At 45.5% G+C, this 25,129-nt stretch overlaps 1 protein-coding gene across 4 annotated transcripts in view; it reads left to right on the plus strand.

Annotated features, from left to right (window-relative positions):
* The window catches only part of SGTB (small glutamine rich tetratricopeptide repeat co-chaperone beta), a 464,910-nt gene that overhangs the window by 379,133 nt on the left and 60,648 nt on the right, over window positions 1–25,129 (plus strand). For all 4 annotated transcript variants that reach the window (XM_073623529.1, XM_073623534.1, XM_073623523.1 and 1 more), the window contains one exon: window positions 23,211–23,314. In XM_073623529.1, the coding sequence (XP_073479630.1) occupies window positions 23,211–23,314 (104 nt within the window). The remainder of the gene's footprint in view (window positions 1–23,210; window positions 23,315–25,129) is intronic.

Here is a 25,129-nt window from a genome sequence, read left to right on the forward strand (position 1 = left end):
ATTTAAGCATATAAGTGCCGCTTTGTGTTGAAAATAACTGTGAAATCTAAAATTCCGGTGGGTGTAACAAGATTTGTCTTGTCTTTTTTTTTTTTTTGCTGATCCAAAAAATGATCCGATCCGTGACTCTGATCCGAGGAACGATCCGATCCATGAGTTTTTTGATCCGTTGCACCCCTAATGGGCACTGATAGGCTGTATTAATGGGCACTGATATGGCGACACTGATGGGCACTGATAAGGCGGCACTGATGGGCACTAATAGTCGGCACTGATAGGTGGCATTGGTGGGCACTGAGAGGTGGCACTGATGGGCATTGATAGGTGGCACTGAAGGGCACTAATAGGTGGCACTGATGGGTGGCAGTCATGGGCACTGATGGGTGGCAGTGATGGGCACTGATCAGCACTGGTAGGTGACACTGATAGGCAGCACTGCTAGGTGGCACCGATGAAGCACTGATTGGCACCACTGGTGGGCATTGATAGGTGGCACTTGTGGGCACTGATAGATGGCACTGATTGCTTATGTACTGTGGGTACTGATTGGTGGGCACTGTGGGCACTGATTTGTGGCACTGGCAGGCGGTACTGGTGAGCACATGAGGTTCTTCCTCTTCGGGATAGATGTTCCTGCAAACAGAAGCCAGTGATTGGCTTTTTTTCTCATTATGCTGTCAGCTTGAGAAGAAAAAAGAAACGATTACCCATCCTCTGTTTACATTACGGGATCGGCCCCTTACTCAAATCTCTGATCACCCAAGTCTCATTGACTCGGGTGATCACAGCACACACCGCGTGCCCCCTTCAGGGGGGCGTGGCGAGCCTGCAAAGGGGAGGACATCAATAGACATACTCCCGGCAAAGCAGATACACGCTGTAGCCATCATTCGGCTATAGCATGGATCTGAAGGAGACCTGGTAGAACCCTTCTTCACTCTACTGAAAAATGTCTTAGCTAAGTTGGGCTTTAAAGTAGAATTCCAGCCTAACACTAATGCCCCGTACACACGGTCGGATTTTCCGAAGGAAAATGTGTGATAGGACCTTGTCTGAAATTCCGATTGTGTGTGGGCTCCATCACACATTTTCCATCGGAATTTCCGACACACAAAGTTTGAGAGCAGGCTATAAAATTTTCCGACAACAAAATCCGTTGTCAGAAATTCCGATCGTGTGTACACAAATCCGACGGACAAAGTGCCACGCATGCTCTGAATAAATAAAGAGATAAAAGCTATTGGCCACTGCCCCGTTTATAGTCCCGACATACGTGTTTTACGTCACCGCGTTCAGAACGATCGGATTTTCCGACAACTTTGTGTGACCGTGTGTATGCAAGACAAGTTTGAGCCAACATCCGTTGGAAAAAATCCTAGGATTTTGTTGTCGGAATGTCCAAACAAAGTCCGACCGTGTGTACGGGGCATAAGTCTTATAACTGTTCTATGCCCCCTCCTTCTACATATACTGCATATACTGTGTAAAAAATATCTATATACTTACCTATTTTTTTATTTCCCCTATGTCAGTGAGCGGCAGCTGCAGGGAAAACATACTTGGCAACAAGCCCGGATTTGGTGGGACAGTCCCACTTTTTAGTCACCTGTCCCTTGAAGTCTATGTCTAATGGGGCGTACACACGGTCGGACTTTTCGTCTACAAAAGTCCAACGGACGCCGACGGACTAAAGCTGGCTGGTAATCCGATCTTGTGTGGGCTTCTCCGGACTTTCAGCAGACTTTTTCATCCTCAAATCCGACGGACTTTAGATTTGAAACATGCTTCAAATCTTTACGTCGTAACTACGACGGACCCCGAAATCCGCTCGTCTGTGTGCTAGTCCGACGGACAAAAACCCACGCTAGGGCAGCTATTGGCTACTGGCTATGAACTTCCTTATTTTAGTCCGGTGTACGTCATCACGTACGAATCCGTCGGACTTTTGTGTGGTCGTGTGTAGGCAAGTCAGTTCGTTAGAAAGTCTGCTGCAAGTCCGCCGAAAGTCTGTCGGACAGGCTGTCGGACTTTTGTAGACGAAAAGTCCGACCGTGTGTACACCCCATGAGGCTTTGTCCTGAGATTACACCATGAAGCCTAAGAAGCTACCTCAGTCTAGCATTACACTGCTACTTATCAATGCTGCAATATTTACATATAAATACGATCCATATGAAAATATTGCAACATTCATATCTAAATCACCCACACATTTATATGCTGATCGACCCCCCCCCCCCCCCTGTCACCTCCAGTGCCACCACTGATCATACCAGGTATAGCAGTTAAAGGGTGCTGCAGCACAGGGAGCAGAGGGAAGGGGGGTTAACTTATCAAAGCTTCCTCTGATTAGCTGAGTGGGCTGATGAAGTCATGCTTTCAGACTCGGCCAATTAGAGGAAGCTTTGTATTCATTCACAGAATACAAAACTGCCTATGAATGGCTGAGTGCTGCTCAGCCACACTCTGCTTTGATCCGGTGTGAGACTGGAAATCTGTATCACAGCCGAAACCCAGCACTGTGTACTTTATGTAGCTGAAGTTACAAGCAGTATATACGTATAGGGCTTAGAGACACTGCAGCACTTACTGAAGCAAACAGCTTGTTTGGACCAGCTTGGTACAAACGATCTATTTAACCACTTTAGCCCCGGACCATTATGCTGCCTAAGGACCAGAGGACTTTTTCCAATTTGGCACTGCGTCGCTTTAACTGCTAATTGCGCGGTCATGCAATGCTGTACCCAAACGAAATTTGCGTCCTTTTCTTCCCACAAATAGAGCTTTCTTTTGATGGTATTTGATCACCTCTGCCGTTTTTATTTTTTGCGCTATAAACAGAAAAAGACCGAAAATTTTGAAAAAAAAAAAGATATTTTATTATATTATTGTTATTAAAAAAATCCAATAAACTCAATTTTATTCATACATTTAGGCCAAAATGTCTTTGGTAAAAAAATGTCAATAAGCGTATATTTATTGGTTTGCGCAGAAGTTATAGCGTCTACAAACTAGGGTACATTTTCTGGAATTTACACAGCTTATATTTTATGACTGCCTATGTCATTTCTTGAGGTGCTAAAATGGCAGGGCAGTACAAAACCCCCCCAAATGACCCCATTTTGGAAAGTAGACACCCCAAGGAAATTGCTGAGAGGCATGTTGAACCCATTGAATATTTTTTTTTTTTGTCCCAAGTGATTGAATAATGACAAAAAAAAAAAAAATATTTACAAAAAGTTGTCACTAAATGATATATTGCTCACACAGGCCATGGGCCTATGTGGAATTGCACCCCAAAATACATTCAGCTGCTTCTCCTGAGTACGGGGATACCACATGTGTGGGACTTTTTGGGAGCCTAGCCGCGTACAGGGCCCCGAAAACCAATCAGCTCCTTCAGGATTTCTAAGGGCGTAAATTTTTGATTTCACTCCTCACTACCTATCACAGTTTTGAAGGCCATAAAATGCCCAGATGGCACAACCCCCCCCCCAAATGACCCCATTTTGGAAAGTAGGCACCCCAAGCTATTTGCTGAGAGGCATGTTGAGTCCATGGAATATTTTATATTTTGACACAAGTTGCGGGAAAGTGACACATTTTTTTTTTTTTTTGCACAAAGTTGTCACTAAATGATATATTGCTCACACAGGCCATGGGCATATGTGGAATTGCACCCCAAAATACATTCAGCTGCTTCTCCTGAGTACGGGGATACCACATGTGTGGGACTTTTTGGGAGCCTAGCCGCGTACAGGGCCCCGAAAACCAATCAGCTCCTTCAGGATTTCTAAGGGTGTAAATTTTTGATTTCACTCCTCACTACCTATCACAGTTTTGAAGGCCATAAAATGCCCAGATGGCACAACCCCCCCCAAATGACCCCATTTTGGAAAGTAGACACCCCAAGCTATTTGCTGAGAGGCATGTTGAGTCCATGGAATATTTTATATTTTGACACAAGTTGCGGGAAAGTGACACATTTTTTTTTTTTTTGCACAAAGTTGTCACTAAATGATATATTGCTCACACAGGCCATGGGCATATGTGGAATTGCACCCCAAAATACATTTAGCTGCTTCTCCTGAGTATGGGGATACCACTTGTGTGGGACTTTTTGGGAGCGTAGCTGCGTACGGGGCCCCGAAAACCAATCACCGCCTTAAGGATTTCTAAGGGTGTAAATTTTTGATTTCACCCTTCACTGCCTATCACAGTTTCGGAGGCCATGGAATGCCCAGGTGGCACAAACCCCCCCCAAATGACCCCATTTTGGAAAGTAGACACCCCAAGCTATTTGCTGAGAGGCATGGTGAGTATTTTGCAGCTCTCATTTGTTTTTGAAAATGAAGAAAGACAAGAAAAAAATTTTTTTTTTTCTTTTTTCAATTTTTAAAACTTTGTGACAAAAAGTGAGGTCTGCAAAATACTCACTATACCTCTCAGCAAATAGCTTAGGGTGTCTACTTTCCAAAATGGGGTCATTTGGGGGGGGTTGTGCCACCTGGGCATTCCATGGCCTCCGAAACTGTGATAGGCAGTGAAGAGTGAAATCAAAAACTTACGCCCTTAGAAAGCCTGAAGGCAGTGCTTGGTTTTCGGGGTCCCGTACGCGGCTAGGCTTCCAAAAAGTCTCACACATGTGGTATCCCCGTACTCAGGAGAAGCAACAGAATGTATTTCACATATTCCCATGGCATGTTTGAGCAATATATCATTTAGTGACAACTTTGTGCAAAAAAAAAAAAAAATTGTCACATTCCCGCAACTTGTGTCAAAATATAAAATATTTCATGGACTCAACATGCCTCTCAGCAAATAGCTTGGGGTGTCTACTTTCCAAAATGGGGTAATTTGGGGGGGTTTGAACTGTCCTGGCATTTTATGCACAACATTTAGAAGCTTATGTCACACATCACCCACTTTTCTAACCACTTGAAGACAAAGCCCTTTCTGACACTTTTTGTTTACATGAAAACATTTTTTTTTTTTTGCAAGAAAATTACTTTGAACCCCCAAACATTATATATATTTTTTTAAAGCAAATGCCCTACAGATTAAAATGGTGGGTGTTTCATTTTTTTTTTCACACAGTATTTGCGCAGCGATTTTTCAAACGCATTTTTTTGGGAAAATACACACTTTTTAAAATTTTAATGCACTAAAACACACTATATTGCCCAAATGTTTGATGAAATAAAAAAGATGATCTTAGGCCGAGTACATGGATACCAAACATAACATGCTTTAAAATTGCGCACAAACGTGCAGTGGCGACAAACTAAATACATTTTTAAAAGCCTTTAAAAGCCTTTACAGGTTACCACTTTAGATTTACAGAGGAGGTCTACTGCTAAAATTACTGCCCTCGATCTGACGTTTGCGGTGGCACCTCACATGCATGGTGCAATTGCTGTTTACATTTGACGCCAGACCGACGCTTGCGTTCGCCTTTGCGTGAGAGCAGGGGGGGACAGGGGTGCTTTTTTTTTTTTTTCTTTATTATTTTTTTGATAAAACATAATAACAATAAAACATTGCAGAATAGAATACAGTAAAAAAGAGCAGAACAATAGAGAGAGAGAGAACAATAAAACGACAACTAATTTTTTTATTTTATATATATATTTTTTTTTTTTTACACTTTTTTTTGTAACTAACTTTTATAACTGTAACCGGTTCCAGGTTCGGGTCTCTCAAAATGCGATGGCATCTTGGGAGACCCTGTGAAAGTGTGCCTAGTCTGTGCAATGCTGTACCCTACGCTAATACTCAACTAGTGAATGGTAGCGTTCAAAACATTCACCAATGCAAAGACCAGGATTGTCAGGACAGGAGGGACAATAATAGCGGGTGTCACGTCTATATCCGCGCTTGCTGCAGACACGACATCTTTTTTGGGGGGGTTCGCTGGGTAGGGGTACTCGGGAGGACATAAAGTAATTGCCTCTCATGCAGCCGACTGCATTTGGTTGGGGATGTGAATGGGGGAAGTACGGGCGCTGCAGAAGTGGTGTGTTCCCAATTAGGATTGGCGAATGCAGCAGGAAGGGCACTATGGGCACGACGGGCCTGTGTTTGTCTTCTTCTTGGTGGCAGCGGGACACTACTTGTGCTTGCCACCTCACCAGCTTGAACTGCACTTATGGGACTCGCCACATCACCAAGTGTTACTGCAGTGCTGGTTTGACTACGACCGGGGTGTACTAGGCCACTGGTGCTTGCCAGTTCACCAAAACGCTACCAAAAAAACTGTTAGCGATCGCAGGGATCAGGCCTGACTCTGCGAACGCTGCAGTTATGCGTTTAGTGTTTTGTAAGTGACAGTGATCGATCGATACTGCACTTGGGTGGGCTGGGCTGGGCGGAGGGGCAAAATGCAGGTGCTAGCAGGTATCTGGGCTGATCCCGCTAACACTGCGTTTAGGGGAACCCTAAACTGCTGGGGACGCTAGTATAGATCTGATCGGATGAGATATTGATCCGTTCAGATACTATACCACTAAGGGAGGCGTATGCTGCGTGCGTGGGTGTTAGCGGTACTGCCGCTAACCTGACGCTGCCTGGGGCTGGTACTTGCCAGTTCACCAAAACGCTACCAAAAAAACTGTTAGCGATCGCAGGGATCAGGCCTGACTCTGCGAACGCTGCAGTCATGCGTTTAGTGTTTTGTAAGTGACAGTGATCCATCGATACTGCACTTGGGTGGGCTGGGCGGAGGGGCAAAACGCAGGTGCTAGCAGGTATCTGGGCTGATCCCGCTAACACTGCGTTTTTGGGAACCCTAAACTGCTGGGGACGCTAGTATAGATCTGATCGGATCAGATATTGATCCGTTCAGATACTATACCACTAAGGGAGGCGTATGCTGCGTGCGTGGGTGTTAGCGGTACTGGCGCTAATCTGACGTTGCCTGGGGCGACGCATATCACCGCCGGGCGATCAGGGGGCTAAACCTTTATTCGGTAATAAACAGCGGGTGCCCTGACACTATAAAAAATAAACAAACTAACCAGCGTCACCCGTAACAGTTATACAGTGATCAGTGGTGAAAGGGTTAACTAGGGGGCAATCAAGGGGTTAAAACATTTATTAGGTAGTATATGGGGGTCCCTGTCGCTATAAAATGCTGACGGCGAACTAAATATTTACCTCCCTAACTAGCGTCACCAGCGACACTAATACAGCGTTCAGAAAAATGATCGCTTAGCGACACTGGCGACGGGGGGTGATCAAGGGGTTAAAACTTTATTAGGAGGGGTTAGGGGGGTACCCTAGACCTAAAGGGGGCTAATACTAACTGCCCAAACACAGTAACTGTCACAAACTGACACCATGCAGTAATCAGAAAAAAAATAAAAAAACTGCTTGGTGTCAGTGTGACGGGGGGGGGGGGGGCTTGGGGGGGGGGTTGGGGTAAAGGGGGGTGTTTGGTGTGCCTGGCATGTTCTACTGTGTGTGTTGTGTTTTACACTCACATTGCAGTCTTCTCTTCTCGGCGCCGGAACGGAAAATACCGAGCCGAGGAGAGATGACATAATTTCCTTTGCTGCTGTTTAGCATACAGCAGCAAAGGAATGATTTGATTGGCTGGTGGCGATCGCGAGGGGGGGGGCCACGAACGGATGGTCTCCCCCTCATCTCTGATCGCCGCTGGTCAGAAGCAGACCGCCTCGGGCACCGGGGGAGGGGGGGTCCGATCGGACCCCCCACCCGCGGAAGGCAGATCACGTATATGTACGTGATTCTGCCTGTCCGTGCCACCTTGCCGACGTAAATCGGCGTGAGACGGTCCTTAACCTCCCTGGCGGTATGATTATTTCGGATTTTAGGTGCTGAAAGCGGTACAATTATTTTGCATGGAAATTTGGCGTTTTATATTGTAGGTCTGTAATTCTTAACAATAACACACTTAAATCTGTCCAAACAAGAGTCTAGTAGATATCCCGGGTATGATAAAGTTTGAAACACAAAAACATAAATTATAATATACTAAAAAAAAAATAATAATTAAAAAAAAAAAAAATAAATAGTAATAAAATACATTTCCACACGATTCACTATCGCTCAATTCTGCAAGTGTTCTAATTTACTATAGCTGTTTTCTAGATGGTCTAAAGCCATTTTTGACGTAAAGGGACACTTTTTGGTTGCTATGGACAATCTCCAGTTTCCAGGCAGAAAGAACAGTATATGCAATATAAAACTGCATGCAGGGCATGGGCCAGAGCACTGGGGACAAATGGGATGTGAAATGATTTCATACAGTACTGTAATCTGTAAGATTACAGTACTGTATGTGTTATGCTTTTTACATTTTTTTGAATTTGCCGTCGCGCCGCTCGCAGGGAACGGAGCCTGGCACAGAGAGGCTTCGGAACAGGACACAGCCCGCGGACACTGCGGGGGACATCGCAGGATCCCGGGGACAAGGTAAGTAAGGAGGCACCAGGATCCTGCGATGCAATCCCGAGTGTGGCTCGGGGTTACCGCTAATGGTCCTGAATTTTAACCCCGAGCCACACTCGGGAAAACCACCAGGGAGGCTACGTGGTTAAAGTGAAATGAAACATGGACATCAGCTTTAACATGTAAACAAAATTGCTTGGCTCAATGCAGCTTTTAGTCATGGCTAGTTTCAATGTATCTTTTTTATCTAGGGATTGTTTAAAGAGGAACTGCAGTCTGCTCACATATTTTGTAATAAAAACATCTTTGCCATTCTGAAGCTTCCCTCCAACCACTATGCATGTTATTTTATATATACTGTGATTCTGTACTTGCTAAATATGCTGCAGAAATCTCCCTCCACTAAGTCTGGCTGCATCCATTTTAACTGTGGGCAGCTGAAGCTGCTGCCTGTTCTCTTCCTGGATTTACACAGACACACAGAGGCACACCTCCAGCTCTGCAGCTCTCATTGGCCCTCTTATGACTCATCCCACCATCCCTTCCTGGCAAACTCATGTGAGGGAGAGTGAGAGAGCTGTGCATGATGACTTAGGCCTAGGCTAATGACCAGACAAGAAACAGGAAGTGGGCTGTATAAGGTATTTACTGGCAGAAAAAACAGAAAATTTATATCAAATACTTACCGTAATTTTCCTTTCCTGATAGGCTCCATGGCAGCAACGTGTGGGTTGACCCCGCCTCCATAACTACCCAATAGGACCCCACCCTATAAATTTCAGCTGTGAGCTCCCAGCCATGTTTTGTAACTAGCCTACTCCAAGCATTGGGAGGGAAAAATCTATCAGGAAAGGAAAATTTCGGTAAGTATTTGATATACATTTTCCATTTTCCTGACAGGCTCCATGGCAGCATACGTGTGGGAAATAACTCGCCAAACACACCCGGGTGGGCACAATGCTGAGCAAAGAAAATACATTTAACACTGTCAACTGACAGCACTTTCAAACCAAAATTAACGGCTAACAAGATGGCTGGATCCACACAATAGTGGGAAACAAAAGTATTAATAGATGACCAAGAAGGCGCTCTACATATAACTTCAGGTGCAACATGACGAGAAGCCGCCCAAGAGGTTGAGATACTCCGAGTTGAGTGTGCAGTCACTGCCTCTGGAGGAGCCAAGCCCTTCGCTTTATAAGCCCTTTGAATGGTCTGTACTATCCAGGCAGAAATGGATCTAATTGAGGCCCGTTTTCCTTTATTTTTTCCATGTAGAAGAATGAAAAGAAAGTCTGTTTGTCTAAAAGATTCCGTAACTTCCAAATATTGACTCAAAGTATGTCCCACATCAAGGGGATGGACATCTTGACCCTCTGTCGTGCCAAAGGTAGGAAACACAATTTCTTGATTTTCATGAAAAATAGATTTTACTTTAGGGTTTGAGCCCAGCATGGGAATTAACACTGCTCTATCTGGAAAAAAGGTCAGGAAAGGCTCTTTAGAACCTAAGTTTCTGATTACAGACACTCTTTTGGCTGAGGTTACTGCCACCAGGAAGACGGTCTTGAGTGTGAGGTCTTTGACTGATGGAGGTTTTTCAGGATCTGTTCCAAGCGTGGAAAGAAAATCTAGAACATGGGGAAGATCCCATTTAGGAAACCTTGGTCTTCTTTGAGGTCTTAGCCTGGTAGCACCCTTAAAGAACTGACGATCCAGGGCGTGGTTAGCCCATGAAATTCCTGTAAATGCCGAGATGGCTGATATTTGAACACGAAGTGAACTCACTGTTAGAGGAAAATCCAACCCTGTTTGCAGAAAGCTAAGTAAATCCTGGACTTCTGGAGAACCACAAGGATTAGGTCTAGAGGACATGTGTTCTGTGAACTTGGACCAGATACGCTCATAAACTCTATTAGTGCTCTTCCGTCTCGCATTAAGAAGAGTCGGAATGGCTTCTTCTGGACATCCTAAGGCTTCAAGCCTTCCCCTTTTTAAAAACCAGACCCTGAGATGTAGATGAGCAGGGCATTGATGCAGGATTGTGCCTTGGGACAGAAGATCCGGCCTGAGAGGCAGAGAAATTGAATCTTGATAACTGAGTAGTGTTAAGAGGGGAAACCATGGCCTGTTGGGCGAAAACTGTATTATTGCTAGAAACTGGAGTATCACAGGTACCCGGAGGGAAGGCATATGCCCTCTTGAACCTCCACTGATCCGTGAGGACATCTATCCCAAAGGCTTGGGGATCCCGGAACCTTGAATAATACTTGGTCAGCTTGTAATTGCATGGGGATGCAAAGAGATCCACTTCTGGAGACACTTCCAGTGTCAGGAGCCATTTGAACACCTCTTTGTGTAGGGATCACTCGTTTTTGTCCATTTGAACACGAGATAGAAAGTCCGCTTGTACATTCTGGACCCCTGAAATGTAGACTGGCGAAATGTTGGACAGATTATTCTGAGCCCAGTTCATGATTGGCTCCACCTCTCGTAGGAGAGACCAGCTGCGAGTTCCACCTTGCTTCCTTATGTAGGCCACCGCGGTTGTATTGTCCAACCGGAGCATCACTGAGGAGTTTTCTATCAGATGGTGGGAGGATCTGAGCGCCTGAAAGGCTGCTCGTAGTTCCAGTATATTCTATACAATCCCCTGAGATGGTGAGTTCCATCTGCCCTGAGCCACTTCCAACAGGCAATGAGCGCCCCAGCCCCGATTGCTGGCATCTGAGGTTACTGTAACCTATGTAATGGGGAGAATCGAGTGGCAGTTGCGGTGATTTTTCCTTTGGAGCCACCAAAGGAGAGACTCTCTCATGGATGGAGTGAGGAGGATGCGCTGACTCTTGCTGGGGGAATCCCATTGTTGGAGAAACCCTTTCTGGAATGGGCGAGTGTGCCATTGCGCCCACTTCACCATGGGAATGGTGGCTGCCATTGTGCCAATCACTTTCAGACATTGAAGAGCGGACAGGTGAGATGAAGCAAGTGTTGAGCGGATCCTGTCCTGGATCACCACAATCTTCTCCTCGGGTAGTGAGATGGTGCCTTCTAGCGTGTTGAAATGGGCACCTAGAAATATGAGAGACTGAGATGGATTCAGGTGACTTTTCTCCAAATTCAGGAGCCACTCAAACTCTTGGAAAGTGGTAATTACTAGGCCCCTGTGCTCTAGAAGTTGACCCTTGTCCTGGGCTAGAAGGAGGAGGTCGTCTAGATAGTGGTGAAGACGGAGCAGCGCAACAACAGCTAACAGAACCTTGGAGAACACCCGAGGTGATGTTGTGAGACCAAAAGGAAGTCTGCCGCTACTGGAACGTGAAAGTAGGCATCTTTCAAGTCTATTGACACCAACCAGTCCCCTAGATGAACCGACTGTTGAATCGTTAATAGTGATTCCATCTTGAATTTTTCCTTTCGGATAAACCGGTTGAGATGAGTCAGGTCTATCACTGGCCTCCATGAGCCGTTCTTTTTCTGCACCAAGAATAGAGGGGAATACATGCCTTCGCCTCGTTTACCATCTGGAACAGGAATGGCTGTGCCTTGAGCCAATAAAGAGCTTACGTAAGATAAAAGAACTTGTTTCTTCTCCTCTGAACTTGGAAGATTTGTTGGCATAAATCTTAGTCTGGGAGTGCTGTTGAAAACCCAGGTGTGGCCTGAGGAGACTATCTTGACGGTCCAGAAATCCCGAATTGAGGCCGCCCAAACATGCCGGATGTGGAGAAGGCGAGCCCCCACCTGGCATGCTTGAGCGGGCCCAACTTCAAAAGGACTTAGTGGAGTCCTGAATACCCGAAGAAGCCCCTTTTGTCGGCTTTTTAAAAGAGGACTGCCTGGATTTCCAAGATCTTGAAAATTCCCGACCAGGCCTGTAGCTGCGTGCTTCCCTTGCACGGTCGGTGTTCTGCGTCCTTGAAAAGGTGCGTTTCTGGTTCTGTAAAGGCCTATCCTGAGGGAGGAATCCCAACCTACCACCCGTAGCCCGGGTAATGGTGCTATCAAGTTTGTTGCCGAAGAGAGACGAGCCCTCAAAGGGAATACGGCATCAAGCTTGCTTAGAAGTTGGATCCGCCAACCAGGGTCGGAGCCACAAGGCCAGACGGGCGGTGACCGCTGACATCACCCGAGCCACTAGGCGAATATTATCAATAGGGACCTCCCCCAGAAAGGCAGAGTCTAGCCTGATTTCCTGAATAGGGGAGCTCTTGGCTGATTCTTCAGAGATACCTCTAAGAGAATCATTCACATTGTCTGACCATGCCTCTAACGCTTTAGAGACCTCTGCTAAGGCCAGGGCAGGTTTGCACACTGTGCCCGCTGTCAAATAAATCCTTTTTAGGTCAGAATCAATCTGTCTCTCCAGAAATGAGACTGTATCTTCGAGAGGGAGAGTCACATACCTCACAAGTCTCATTATTGCAGCATCCACCAAGGGAGCTGACTCAAGGTGTTTAACCTCTACTTCCTTGAAAGAGTATAGTTTTGAGATTTTAGACTGCATAGAACTTTTTCTATCCATCTTGCCCCATTCTTCAGATATTATGGCTCCTACTTCAGTGAGAAAAGGAAAATAATGACGCTCCTTGCTGAGCTGTTTGAAAAACGTCCTCTGTTTAGGAGGAGAAATTACTGGGTCTTCCCAATTCAAAGCGTCTTTAACAGCTTTCACCAGAGAAGGAACCAGGGCGTATTCAAAGCCCATCCCAGGATCATCTGCTTCTGACCCGCTATCTGAAGGGGGAGCTGACTAGTGACTAGGTTGAGAAGACTCCCACGTCTCATGGACTGGACCCTCTTCTGACAGGGGAATCAGTGGATCTGGAGGAGAATCACGAGGCTTTGCAGCGTCTTTCTCCTGTAGCGACTCTTTCACAACTCGCTTGATTAGTGTTTCCAGGTGTTGGTCTGCACCTTCTCTCTCATTAGCTGCTTTAGAGAAACAGCGGTCACAGAGAGACTTGCTGGCAGGAACTGGGGCCCTGCATCCCCAACATGATTTCTCCGGTCCCCTACTATGAGATGAGGGGGGGTGAGGAGAGCCTCTACTGTGGTCTTTAGACTTAGAGGATGAACCATGGTGTCTAGAGCCAGAAGAGGAATGCCGGTGGTGTGATTTAGAAGACCCGCTCCTTCTGCGGGAACTACTTTGTCTTTGGTCAGACCTAGAAGGACTGAGAAAGAGGGAAAGACAGAAACAGAGAGAGAAAAAGGCAAAAAGCCAGGAACAATGCCTACACTCCACTCTCTTCCCCCCCAGCAGGCAAGTAAAGAAAAAACACTTTTACAATCCTACCTGCTGCGAGAGGACTGGCCACCAGGAGGCAGTGAAGAGTCCATGATTGATATTTGGAATCACTGCAGGTGAACAGAGAATGCATCAGACATAGCAGGAAAATGAAAAAGCAAAAAAATTCAGACCCATCTGAATTGCACTTACCTGGGGTAGGCTCTGCAGGTGCTCATTGAAGTCGCCGCTATGCCCACGATCATTCCCGAGATCTGTAAGCCTCCCCAGGCTTTTAAAATTGGCGCCGCGTGATGTCACGGCTGCGCCAGGCCCGCGATCCTCGTGCGCGAACCAGGCCTCGCTTTCGTTCCAGGACCGCACATGCGCAGAACGCAGACAGAACCCAGAAGTAGAGGGAGCGGTGGCTGGAACGCACAGGGAACCAGCCACAGCATAGGCATAATATATGAAAAGACAGGCAATGCAAGAAAAAACATACCACAAACATAAACACTGCTGCCATGAAGGCGATCGCTTACCACCACCTATGATCGATTTGGCCAGGAACGTCCGTACACACACACTGGGCTTTCAGGCAGATAATGGCCACCTGCATACTGCTAGGCAAACATGCCTGTGCGTGCTTGTCATTTGAATGATTCCAGCTCTTCAGCACTTACTCTGCAATACGCTCCATACCCTGCTAACAGTCAAGGCTTATCAGAGGGACGTGACATCACATCGTTCGGCCGATACGATCGCAGGACTTCGTCTTCAGGTAGGAGAACCAAAACATATGGTCCTACGGAGGACAAAAAAGGAACACGGCTGGCAGCTCACAGCTGAAATTTATAGGGAGGGGTCCTATTGGGTAGTTATGGAGGCGGGGTCAACCCACACGTATGCTGCCATGGAGCCTGTCAGGAAAAGAATGTTTTACTATCCAAGGGCAGAAGATTTAATAGATGAAAAAATCATCACCTACTGAGTTTAAGGCCCCTTTCACACATGCGGACCGTATGTCCGTATTTCATCCATCCGTTTTCGGATGAAATACGGACATACATGCATCCCTATGGGATAGCGGGTGTCAGCGGATGTACATCCGCTAACACCCGATGTCGTCCGCCTCCGCTCTCGTCCGATTCTGCGGACGGAAGAAAATCCTATTTTTCTATCCGTCTGCAGAGCGGATCAGAGGAACGCGGACAGACGGTCCGTGTTCCTCCGATCCCCCATAGGGGAGAGCGGAGATCTGACAGGGCGGTCCCTGCACAGTGTGCGGGTCCCGCCCTGTCATCTGCCTGCTCAGCTGGGGAAAGCGGAGCGATCCCCGCTGAGCAGCGGATAAACACGGGGCGGATCAACACGGATCCGTCCCGTGTGAAAGGGGCCTGAAGCTTTTGTAATCTTCTATTCCTTGCCTATTTTTCCGGTTTAAGCTGGTGCTATGACCGCTGACCCAGGTTTCCTGTTTTAGGACCCAATTTGTCCTAATGACACCCCAAAAGCAGATCGCAAAGGCAGTGTGTTTGCCTGTATTGGATCACACGGTACCACAATACCATGTGATCTGGTTGCAGTGTGTTTTTAAAATTAGTGCATGTACTACTTTTGGTGTGATCCAGTGCGATTTAAGTCCATTCAAATGAATAGGCTGAAAATCTCATTGGCTAGTTTTGCACGGGAACACGCACCGCGTTTCTGTGCGATTCAGAATATTGTTGGGTGTAAACTGGCCCTTAGGGTGGATCCTTTCTCTTGTAGCATCCTTTGCCCCCCCCCCCCCCCCCCCATGCATGCAAGGACTAGAGATGTATCTCCGTACACTGTGTGCATCAATACAAACACACAACCCTGTAGCCTAGGATTGAAGGACACTCCTTTCCTTCTACCCCTTTCCTTTTCCAAACAAACACACTGACTGGATACTGCACTGTCCATGTTAGCATGTATCTATGGTCAAAATGTAAAATAATATATTTATTTCCACATTATGTTTCAATTCATTTTAGTCTATGCCATACTTACTTTGTGAAGATCCCCACTCATTTACTTTCTTGAATTCTGTGACATGTAATCACTATGCCATTTGAGTAGGCAAAGCTGTGTCACACATTTCACAGAGCCTGCCCTCTGAAATACAGAGGTGTTGAGAGGAGGAGTTTCAGGAGGCGGAGTCAGTACATGAATCACTGCTTGCAGGCGGCAAGGTACCATGGGATATGTAGTCCTTAGAAATGGAAAGCAGACATCAGTGGAGAAGTTGCAAAGCATGTACGGAATTTGAGAAGTTGTGGAAAGAGATGGCCAGCAGACAGGCAGAACTCATGCATCAACATGAAGGGAGATTTTGCCAGTAAGCTTATATTGGATTATCAAAAATAACTATTGTTTGTATCGCTATTACAATGCTGATGTTAGAAAATGAAAGTGTGTGAAATGAAATGAAATGTGCTGTGATTATAGCTCTCCTTTAAAACTTTCCTATTAACCACTTGCTTACTGGGCACTTAAACCCCCTTCTATCCAGACCAATTTTCAGCTTTCAGCAGTGACACATTTTGGATGACAATTGCGCGGTCATACAACACTGTACTCAAATTAAATTTTTACCATTTTTTCCCCACAAATAGAGCTTTCTTTTGGTGGTATTTGATCACCTCTGCGGTTTTTATTTTTTGTTAAAAAAATGTAAAAATCTGAATTTAAAAAAAAAAATTTTTTTTATATTTTGTTATAAAAAAATTAAAATAGGTAATTTTTCTCCTTCATTGATGTACGCTTATAAGGCGGCACTGATGGGCACTGATAGGCGGCAGTGATGGGCACTGATGGGTGGCAATAATGGGCACTGATCTGTTACACTGATAGGCAGCACTGCTAGGTGGCACTGATTGGCACTACTGGTGGGCATTGATAGCTGGCACTTGTGGGCACTGTTCGGTGGCACTTGTGGGCATTGTTAGGTGGGACAGGGGAGGCCGTCGCATAAAGGCCTCCCAGGAATTCAGGTCCACGCTGTGGCTGTCATTCGGCCATAGTGCGGATGGCAGGTGGTTAAGGCTGGAAGTTCAGGAAGGCAGCACTGATAGAGCAGGAGCCAGCAGTATTGAAAGTTGTAAACTGCAAGTGCTGGGGTAATTTTACCAAATAGGTAAAGGATATGATCACCTTAAAAAAATAAAAATAAATGCATTTTTTTTTGCAGGTAAAAAAAATGTGCATTTATTTTATTTTATTTTTTTTTACTTAGGAGCCTGTAAAGCATTGCATCCGTGATCAGCAGATCGTGGATGTAATGCCAGGCTCCTGCAGACTGTCTGTGTAGCTGTCTGCCCATACCGCTGATATGGGAGGCAGTCAGTTAGTGTTCTATCACAAATTATGCTGATAGAAGGAGAGAGCAGAGTGACAGAGATTAAAGTGATTATAAAGGCAGAAGGTTTTTTTTTTATCTTAATGCATTCTATGCTGGGCTGGGGAGGATCCAGGATGATGGTGTGACGAACACGGGTGTCAGATCCCCGCCCTCCTCGCTAACTTACAACGAAGAACCGGCCAACCTCACACCACGCTGTCACTTACGTAACAATGCCACTCTCATCTGCGCCCAGCACAAAGATTTTCCAGCTTGCGGGACCACAATCTAGGTGCGGGCAGCCTGAGAGTGATTGTCACTGGGCTAATTACACAATTAACCCTTTAACTGCCACCACCCCCGTTTAAAGGACCGAGCCAGGGGAGACTCTTAATTTTAGCAATACCAATTATAATTTTAGAATAAGCGTCTGCACAAACACTGCCACCACAGACAGGTCTGCTCAGAGTCTTACTCTACAACAGTAGCGCTCTTCAAGAGGCAGGTTCGTTTATAGCTTGCATTAAGAGCTTTAGAGACAAGGTTAACACTTTTCAACATAAGAGTTTATTATGAAAAGGTCAAAGTTGATGCAAATAAAACATTTACAGAAAAAAGATGTTTCAAAAGATAAAGACAATATACAGCCACAAAGCAATAAGGTAGAATTGGGAAGGAAGAATACTTGCAATTAATGTCCGAGGGTTGATCAGAGTTCGATCGATGAGCTGGGTAATCGGTTCTCGACTTGGCAGATGTTTCTTCTTGGCTGGTAAAAGGAGAACTGACCATTGTCTTGGCGTCTCCTCTTTTCTGTCAAATCAAAGGGGGTGTTGACAGCGACCAGTAACCAATCGTCTGGTCATCTTGTTTAGGGAGTTGGTTGCTGGGAGGTGTCTACACTCATGACCATGTCCCAGGTAGATTTTGTGATACCTATTGATATATCTGCATCTATAGTGTTTACAGACTGCAAATATCCATATTATTGTTCAGCGTGAGATTTCCTTCAAAACAAATCTAAACATGCCATATCTATAATGTATAGCCTGCTTAGGAGATATAAGTGGTACCAGTGGTTTCCCATATGACCTGACATAGGGGTGTCTGGACTTGAAACGTTACAAATTATCTGAGGAAACTAAATATGTCCATATTATGGGAGAGGGTGACAGTTTTACGACAGGCCTGAACACTCTGCCCTTTCAACAAGCTGTTTTTTTTACTGACCTAGCCTGGTTCTGTTTTCTCTGTTGAGATAACCTTTTCTGTTGAACTTAAAAAGCTTTGAATTCCTAAGACAAGGGAGGAGGGAGTTCAGATTTCTCTGTAATGTTACATGGTTAGCCAAGTTGTCATGGCTGCTTCCACACAACATGGCAGCTAGCTACAGCTTTTCATGTCCCGTACGTGATATTGTTACAGATGGGTTGAATGATGCTAGCCATCAGATTTAGGACATTTGCAGCAGAACAAATCTCTGGATTATAGCTGAAGCCAGCAGCAGGGCCGATTTTTCCATTGGGCACGCTGGGCAGTTGCCCGGGGGCCCCACTTGCCTGGGGGGCCCCACCTGCCCAGCGACCCCAGCCAAGCATGGTATGGTGTAACCCTATGTGTCACCCTCGCTCCAATTTTCTGTGACCCCGCGCTCCAGCCGCCATGTCCAGTCTCAGGCCGGCCCCTGGCGCCCTGTGATTGGGCGAAAGGGGTCATGTGCGGCAGGTGGGGATGGCCTGTCCTCAATCACGGGAGAGCGGGGCTGGCCTTCACTGTGAGGTGTGGCCGCTATCTTCTCCTCTCCGGGCCACCGATCATGTCCCCGCCGGGGCAGGCAGTCTGTGCCTGATGTCTTCTTCTCCTCCTCCCCGGGTCACCGATCATGTCCACACCGGGGCAGGCAGTCTGGCAGTATGACAGGTGGCGGCGCAGAGACAGAGCAGATCATGAAAGAAAAAAAGGTAAGAGACTCACTCGTGAGTTTTGTTGCTGGACCGGGGGGGGGGGGGGGAGTAGATATGGTCTGGGGAGAGGGAGCAGACAAAAAGTCAGTGTATAGTGTAATGTGCTGTGTATAGTGTATTGTGTGTGTGTGTGTGTGTAGTGTATTGTGTGTGTAGTGTATAGTGTATTGTGTGTGTGTGTGTGTGGTGTGTAGTGTATTGTGTGTGTGTGTTTGGTGTATTGGTCTGTGGGTAGAGTATTGTGTACCTGTCAGTATGTAGTGTATTGTGTAGTGGTCTGTGGGTAGTGTACAGTGCATTGTGTACTGGTCTGTGCGTAGTGTACAGTGTATTGTGTAGTGGTCTGTGGGTAGTGTACAGTGTATTGTGTAGTGGTCTGTGGGTAGTGTTTAGTGTATTGTGTTGGGGTCTGTGGGTAGTGTAGTAGTGTAGTGGTCAGTGGATAGTGTAGTTTGTGTAGTAGTGGTCAGTATAGAAATCAGGTAGGGTGGTGTGGTGTGTAGTGGTCAGTGTGTAGTGGTCAGTATAGGAATCGGGTAGGTTTAGTGTGGTGTGTAGTGTAGTGGTCAGTGTGGTGTGGTGTGTAGTGTAGTGGTCAGTGGATATAAGGTAGTGTAGACAGGGCCCCAGTGCACTGTATTGCCCGGGGGCCTATAATGCTCTTAAGATGGCCCTGGCCAGCAGCACTGTGGGGGCTGGGGGGCACAACATGGGGGAAGCCCAGGCATTAGGGGGAATTTATGCTGCACGTAGTGATTAGGGTGTGCCCAGAAACACCTGGCACACCCCTGTGCATGCCTATGCCAGTAATAGAACATCACATATGCATATATATATATATATATATATATATATATATATATATATATATATATATATATACACACACACCTGTATACTGTATATACCTGTCCCAGTGCCTGGTTCACACAACTTTGCTGTCTACTGTTACCAAAGAATCCCTTCTGCGGGTGTGTTGGATGTCCCTGCTTAGCATGCCTATGCCAGTAATAGAACATCACATATGCATATATATATATATATATATATATATATATATATATATATATATATATACACACACACCTGTATACTGTATATACCTGTCCCAGTGCCTGGTTCACACAACTTTGCTGTCTACTGTTACCAAAGAATCCCTTCTGCGGGTGTGTTGGATGTCCCTGCTTAGCATGCCTATGCCAGTAATAGAACATCACATATGCATATATATATATATATATATATATATATATATATATATATATATATATATACACACACACCTGTATACTGTATATACCTGTCCCAGTGCCTGGTTCACACAACTTTGCTGTCTACTGTTACCAAAGAATCCCTTCTGCGGGTGTGTTGGATGTCCCTGCTTAGCACTGTGGCTCCATTAGCTATCCCATATGTTGTTAATGATTCCTGTAGTGACATGGGATCTAATAGAAGGAACCACAGCAGGGGACCCACATCATTCTGGCACTCCCAGAAGAGATTGTTTAGGTATAGGAAGCTATGGGTAAAACTCGGCAGGACATGTACTTCTTTCTTTAAAGTGATATTAAAGCCTTGTTTTAAAAAAATAACAAACATGTTATACTTAGCTGTCCTGTCCTCTTGGGTTCCACACCGGCGCTCCTGGCTCCCCCTTCCGGTGGCCATGTGCCCCCCCCCACAGCAAGCAGCTTGCTCTGGGCACACCCAAGCAGGCACGCTCCTGAGCCGCGGCTCTGTGTGTCCATTCACACTCAGAGCTGTGGTTAGGCCCCGCCTCCTCTGTCTCCTAAATGGCTCACTGGCTGTGATTGACAGCAGCGGGAGCCAATGGCCAAAAGCCAATCAAGCGTGCGAGTCTCCAGAGAGGTAAGGCTCTTGTGGACATCGCTAGATGCATATGCATGAAGGTAAAAAACTTTGTGCCTTTACAACCACTTAAATTTTTATCAGAAGCAACAGAATAGCTTCCTGTAATGATAAGTTAATATTTGCCTGTGCTGCTGCCTGTGCTGCAGATCTTGGCTTTCTTAAAGAGCTGCTTTGTCTGTTCTGAATCTTCCACATTTGATACGTGCTATGCGAGTCCTATGTTAGGGTTGCCACCTTTTCTTTAAGTCAAACCCAGACACTTTTTTACAGTATAAACTATACTTATATTTTGAAATTAAATAACATTTCTAATCATATGAAGTTAATCACAATAGTCCCCCTTTACATCTGAATCCACAGAGTTCCCTTACACTGTAAGGGGGGCTCTGCAGACTCTGAGGTTAGGGGGAACTCTGGGGTCTCTAACATAAGGGATGCTCTGGGAACCCTGATTTAAGGCGGAACACTGAGAATGGAGACGACTCTGATGTAAGGGGGAACACTGTGGCCTCTGGTGTAAAGGGGAACTCTGATGTAAGGGGTGCTCTGAGAACCCTGATTTACCTTGGTGTACTCACTCAGAGGCAGGAAAGAGGCAGGAGAGGGGGGGGGGGGACTTCAATCACAGACACTGATGAATGGTGAGCTCACTCACCCCTTGGCAGTCAGCACCTCTCATCCAGATGTATCTGAGGCTGCTGGACTTCACATTTCTGGCTCCCACTTTCCTTTTCTGAGGAGTGTGGGCAAACACAGACTGGTGGGAGGGAGAATTGTTAGTGCTGGCTTTGGGCAGTGTGAAAGAGAGCGTAATAGACACTCTCGGTTTAGACAACTGCAACCAGCAACCTTACTGGGGGAAGCCCTAGTCCTGTCTGAATAATGTGTCCGGGTTTCAGGCAGTCTGAAAACCGGACACATGATTCCAAACCCGAACTAATAGGAAGCGCACTATCATTGGTGTATATATGTTTATACATCACTGTAGATATTCAGGTGATATATAGGTGCAGCTCTTGCGTAAGATATTACACTTTAGTGCAGAAATATTTTTTGTTTCTTTTTTTTTTTTATAAAGATCAGCAATACTCTATCCGCTCCCTTTAGTATTTGTAATGGTACAAGGCAGGGGTGCCTGATATCCCCACTGATTTTTGTGATCTTGGTAGAAGCATTTTTGTGTAAAATAAGAGATAATCTGGATACAAACAGGTGTTACAATAGGTTCAGGACAGCACGAAACTGCCTTTGGGGATGATTTCCTGTTTTTTGTGACCAAGCCCCAAGTTCCACTCTTAACCACTTGCCGACCACCCGCCGCAGATGTACTGCGGCAAGATGGCTCGGCTGCGCAAATCGCCGTACCAGTACAGCAATTTGTGCAGTAGCCTTCGTTGGCAGCACACGCTCCGATTGTTCAGTGGGGGGGGGGGGGGATCAGCGGGTCAGGGAGACTCGATGTCCACCAGCCGCCCACGATCGTTCCCCACGAACGGGGATCTGCCGAAGTAAACAAGGCAGATCTTCGTTCTGTCAGGGGATGGCACAGAGATCTGTCTTCCTGCTAAGCAAGGGGACAGATCTCTGTGTTTCCCCAGTCACACAGTCCCCCATACAGTTAGAAAACACAAACAGGGAACACATTTAACCCCTTGATCGCCCCTGTTGTTAACCCCTTCCCTGCCAGTGTCATTAGTACAGTGTCAGTGCATGTTTTTATCACTGATTACTGTAATAATGTCACTGGTTCCCAAAAAAAGTGTAAAAAATGTCCGTTAGATCTGTTCGCCGCAATGTCGCAGTCCCGCTAAAAATCACTGATCGCCGCCATTACTAGTAAAAAAAATAAATAAATAAAAATGCCATAAATCTATCCCCTATTTTGTAGACGCTATAACTTTTGCGCAAACCAATCAATATACTCATATTGGGATTTTTTTTACCAAAAATATGTAGAAGAATACATATTGGCCTAAACTGATGAATACATTTTTTTCATATATATTTTTTTGAATATGTATTATAGCAGAAAATAAAAAATATAGTTTTTTTTCAAAATTGCCAGTCTTTTTTTGTTTATAGCGGAAAAATTAAAAACTGCAGAGGTGATCAAATACCACTAAAAGTAAGCTCTATTTGTGGGGAAAAAAAGGACATCAGTTTTGTTTCTGTACAGCATCGCATGACCGCGCAATTGTCAGTTAAACTAATGCAGTGCTGTATCGCAAAACAAGGCCTGGTCATTAATGGGGTAAATCCTATTGGGACTGAAGTGGCTAAATTAGACAGATTTCAAGAACTGTCCAAGTTAGGATTAATTTTAGTAAACTAGTAATACAGATACTAATGTTTTTTTTTCTTCTTTTAGTTGCAGTACAGTGTTTGGAGACTGTTTTTAAAATCAGTCCTGGTGATGTACATCTTTCTGCACCCAACTCCTTGGAAGAATTATTTTCACAAGCACAATTTAAGGTATTTTATTTAAACTGAATATTTCAAGATTTCTGTGCATTTTCATTTTTGTAAAACCAAAGTTATACTATTTACATGAAGTAGTGTGTCTCAAAGATTGTTATCATTATTATGGACCAAAACTCGCTGTCTAGAAAGTCTGGGCTGGTCTGAGCTCCGGTTGGCTGTATAGCAGCAATCAACAAACTGTTTGTAGTAGTCTAGACAAAGCATGCTAGATTCCACCCTGTTCCCCTCTACTGGCCATGATACTCTAGTATTAGTGCAAAGATACAAATCTTATGTTGTTACATTTGGTTAGCAAACTTTGGTTGTGAAACTAAACAAGGATTAGTGTGCTTTTTTGTGCTAGAGTTGATTTTATGTCCATTCTGGCTCATTATGTATTTTGCACCAAATTGTTATTTATGTTGGGGAACATAGGCATGCAAACAGGGTTGCCAGGTTTGCCTGGGCACACCCTAATCACCCATAATTGCCAACTATCATGGATGACATGCACATTACTGGGACGAATCTTCTTCCCCTACCTCCTCCCCCAGCAGTTTCAGGCGCTCCCAGCTCTAATGTCGTGTACACACAGGCGGACTTTTCGACCAGACTGGACCGAATCCGCCGGACAATCCGACTGTGTGTGGGCTCCATCAGACCTGCAGCGGACTTTTTCGGTCAAAAATCTGACGGACTTTAGATTTGGAACATGTTTCAAATTTGTCAGACGGACTCGAGTCTGGTCGAAAAATCCGCTCATCTGTATGCTAGTCCAACGGACAAAAACCCACGCTAGGGCAGCTATTGGCTACCGGCTATCAACTTCCTTATTTTAGTCTGGTCGTACGTCATCACGTATGAATCGGTCGGACTTTGGTGTGATCATGTGTAGGCAAGTCCGTTCGTTCAAAAGTCCGTCGGAAGTCCGTCAAAAGTCCATCGAAAGTCCGTCGGAAAGTCCGTCAGACCAGTCCGGTCGAAAAGTCCGCCCGTAGGTACGCGGCATAAGAAGGACTGGAGGAACATCCCCAAGATGGAGCCTGCTTCCTCCTTGCTTTCTTCCAGTACTGCAATTAAGTTTGAGTGAGCTGGATGTGGATGCTCCAGCCTTGGAGATGGTGCAGGTCCTTGCCTTCTTCTGGTGGTGTGTCATGTGTGCGCTGAGCAGGACAGGTGTGTGTGTTTGAGCTTTAGGGTGCACACCCTAATGCAATAGGCTGCACACACCTATGTTGGGGAATAAGTAAAACTGATGTAGCTCAACATCTGTGTTATGCAGGCACAGCTTTCTGCACCCGTCTCGACATTTTAACAAAGAGAGAAGTGGCTTCATAGTACCGGGCCTTGCTTTGCCACACCACAGTAAGCAGATTGGTGGAATATCACCTCACATTTTAGGGTCTTGCATCGATGAACAAATCCAGTATGTTGCATGCTTCTTTTTTAGATCAGTTTGAGGTGCTACAGAGCTCCCTCTGAGTGTCTTCACAGGGGCATAAGACCTGCAGCTCACCTCCTCCTAAGCTGCTTCCAGATACATTTACTTCCCTTTTAACTTGTAAAGCGAGTAACACAGTTCTGAAATGAAAAAAGCCAATGTACACAATGTACCCAGCCCTACTTTCATGCTTGTTACATACCCCTTAACCAATTTTTAAAATGAAAAAAGCCAATGTACACAGCCCCTAAATCCCTAAATATGTTGAATCTCTATTATGACAGCCAAGGATTGCAGGAGTAAAGCTGAGCAGGTAAATCATGGACTTAAGTGTCATGGGAGTATATACAGTTGGGTCCATATATATTTGGACACAGGCACAATTT

Source organism: Aquarana catesbeiana, linkage group LG01 (genome assembly GCF_042186555.1).
Source record: "Aquarana catesbeiana isolate 2022-GZ linkage group LG01, ASM4218655v1, whole genome shotgun sequence".
In the NCBI taxonomy this organism is placed as follows: Eukaryota; Metazoa; Chordata; class Amphibia; order Anura; family Ranidae; genus Aquarana; species Aquarana catesbeiana.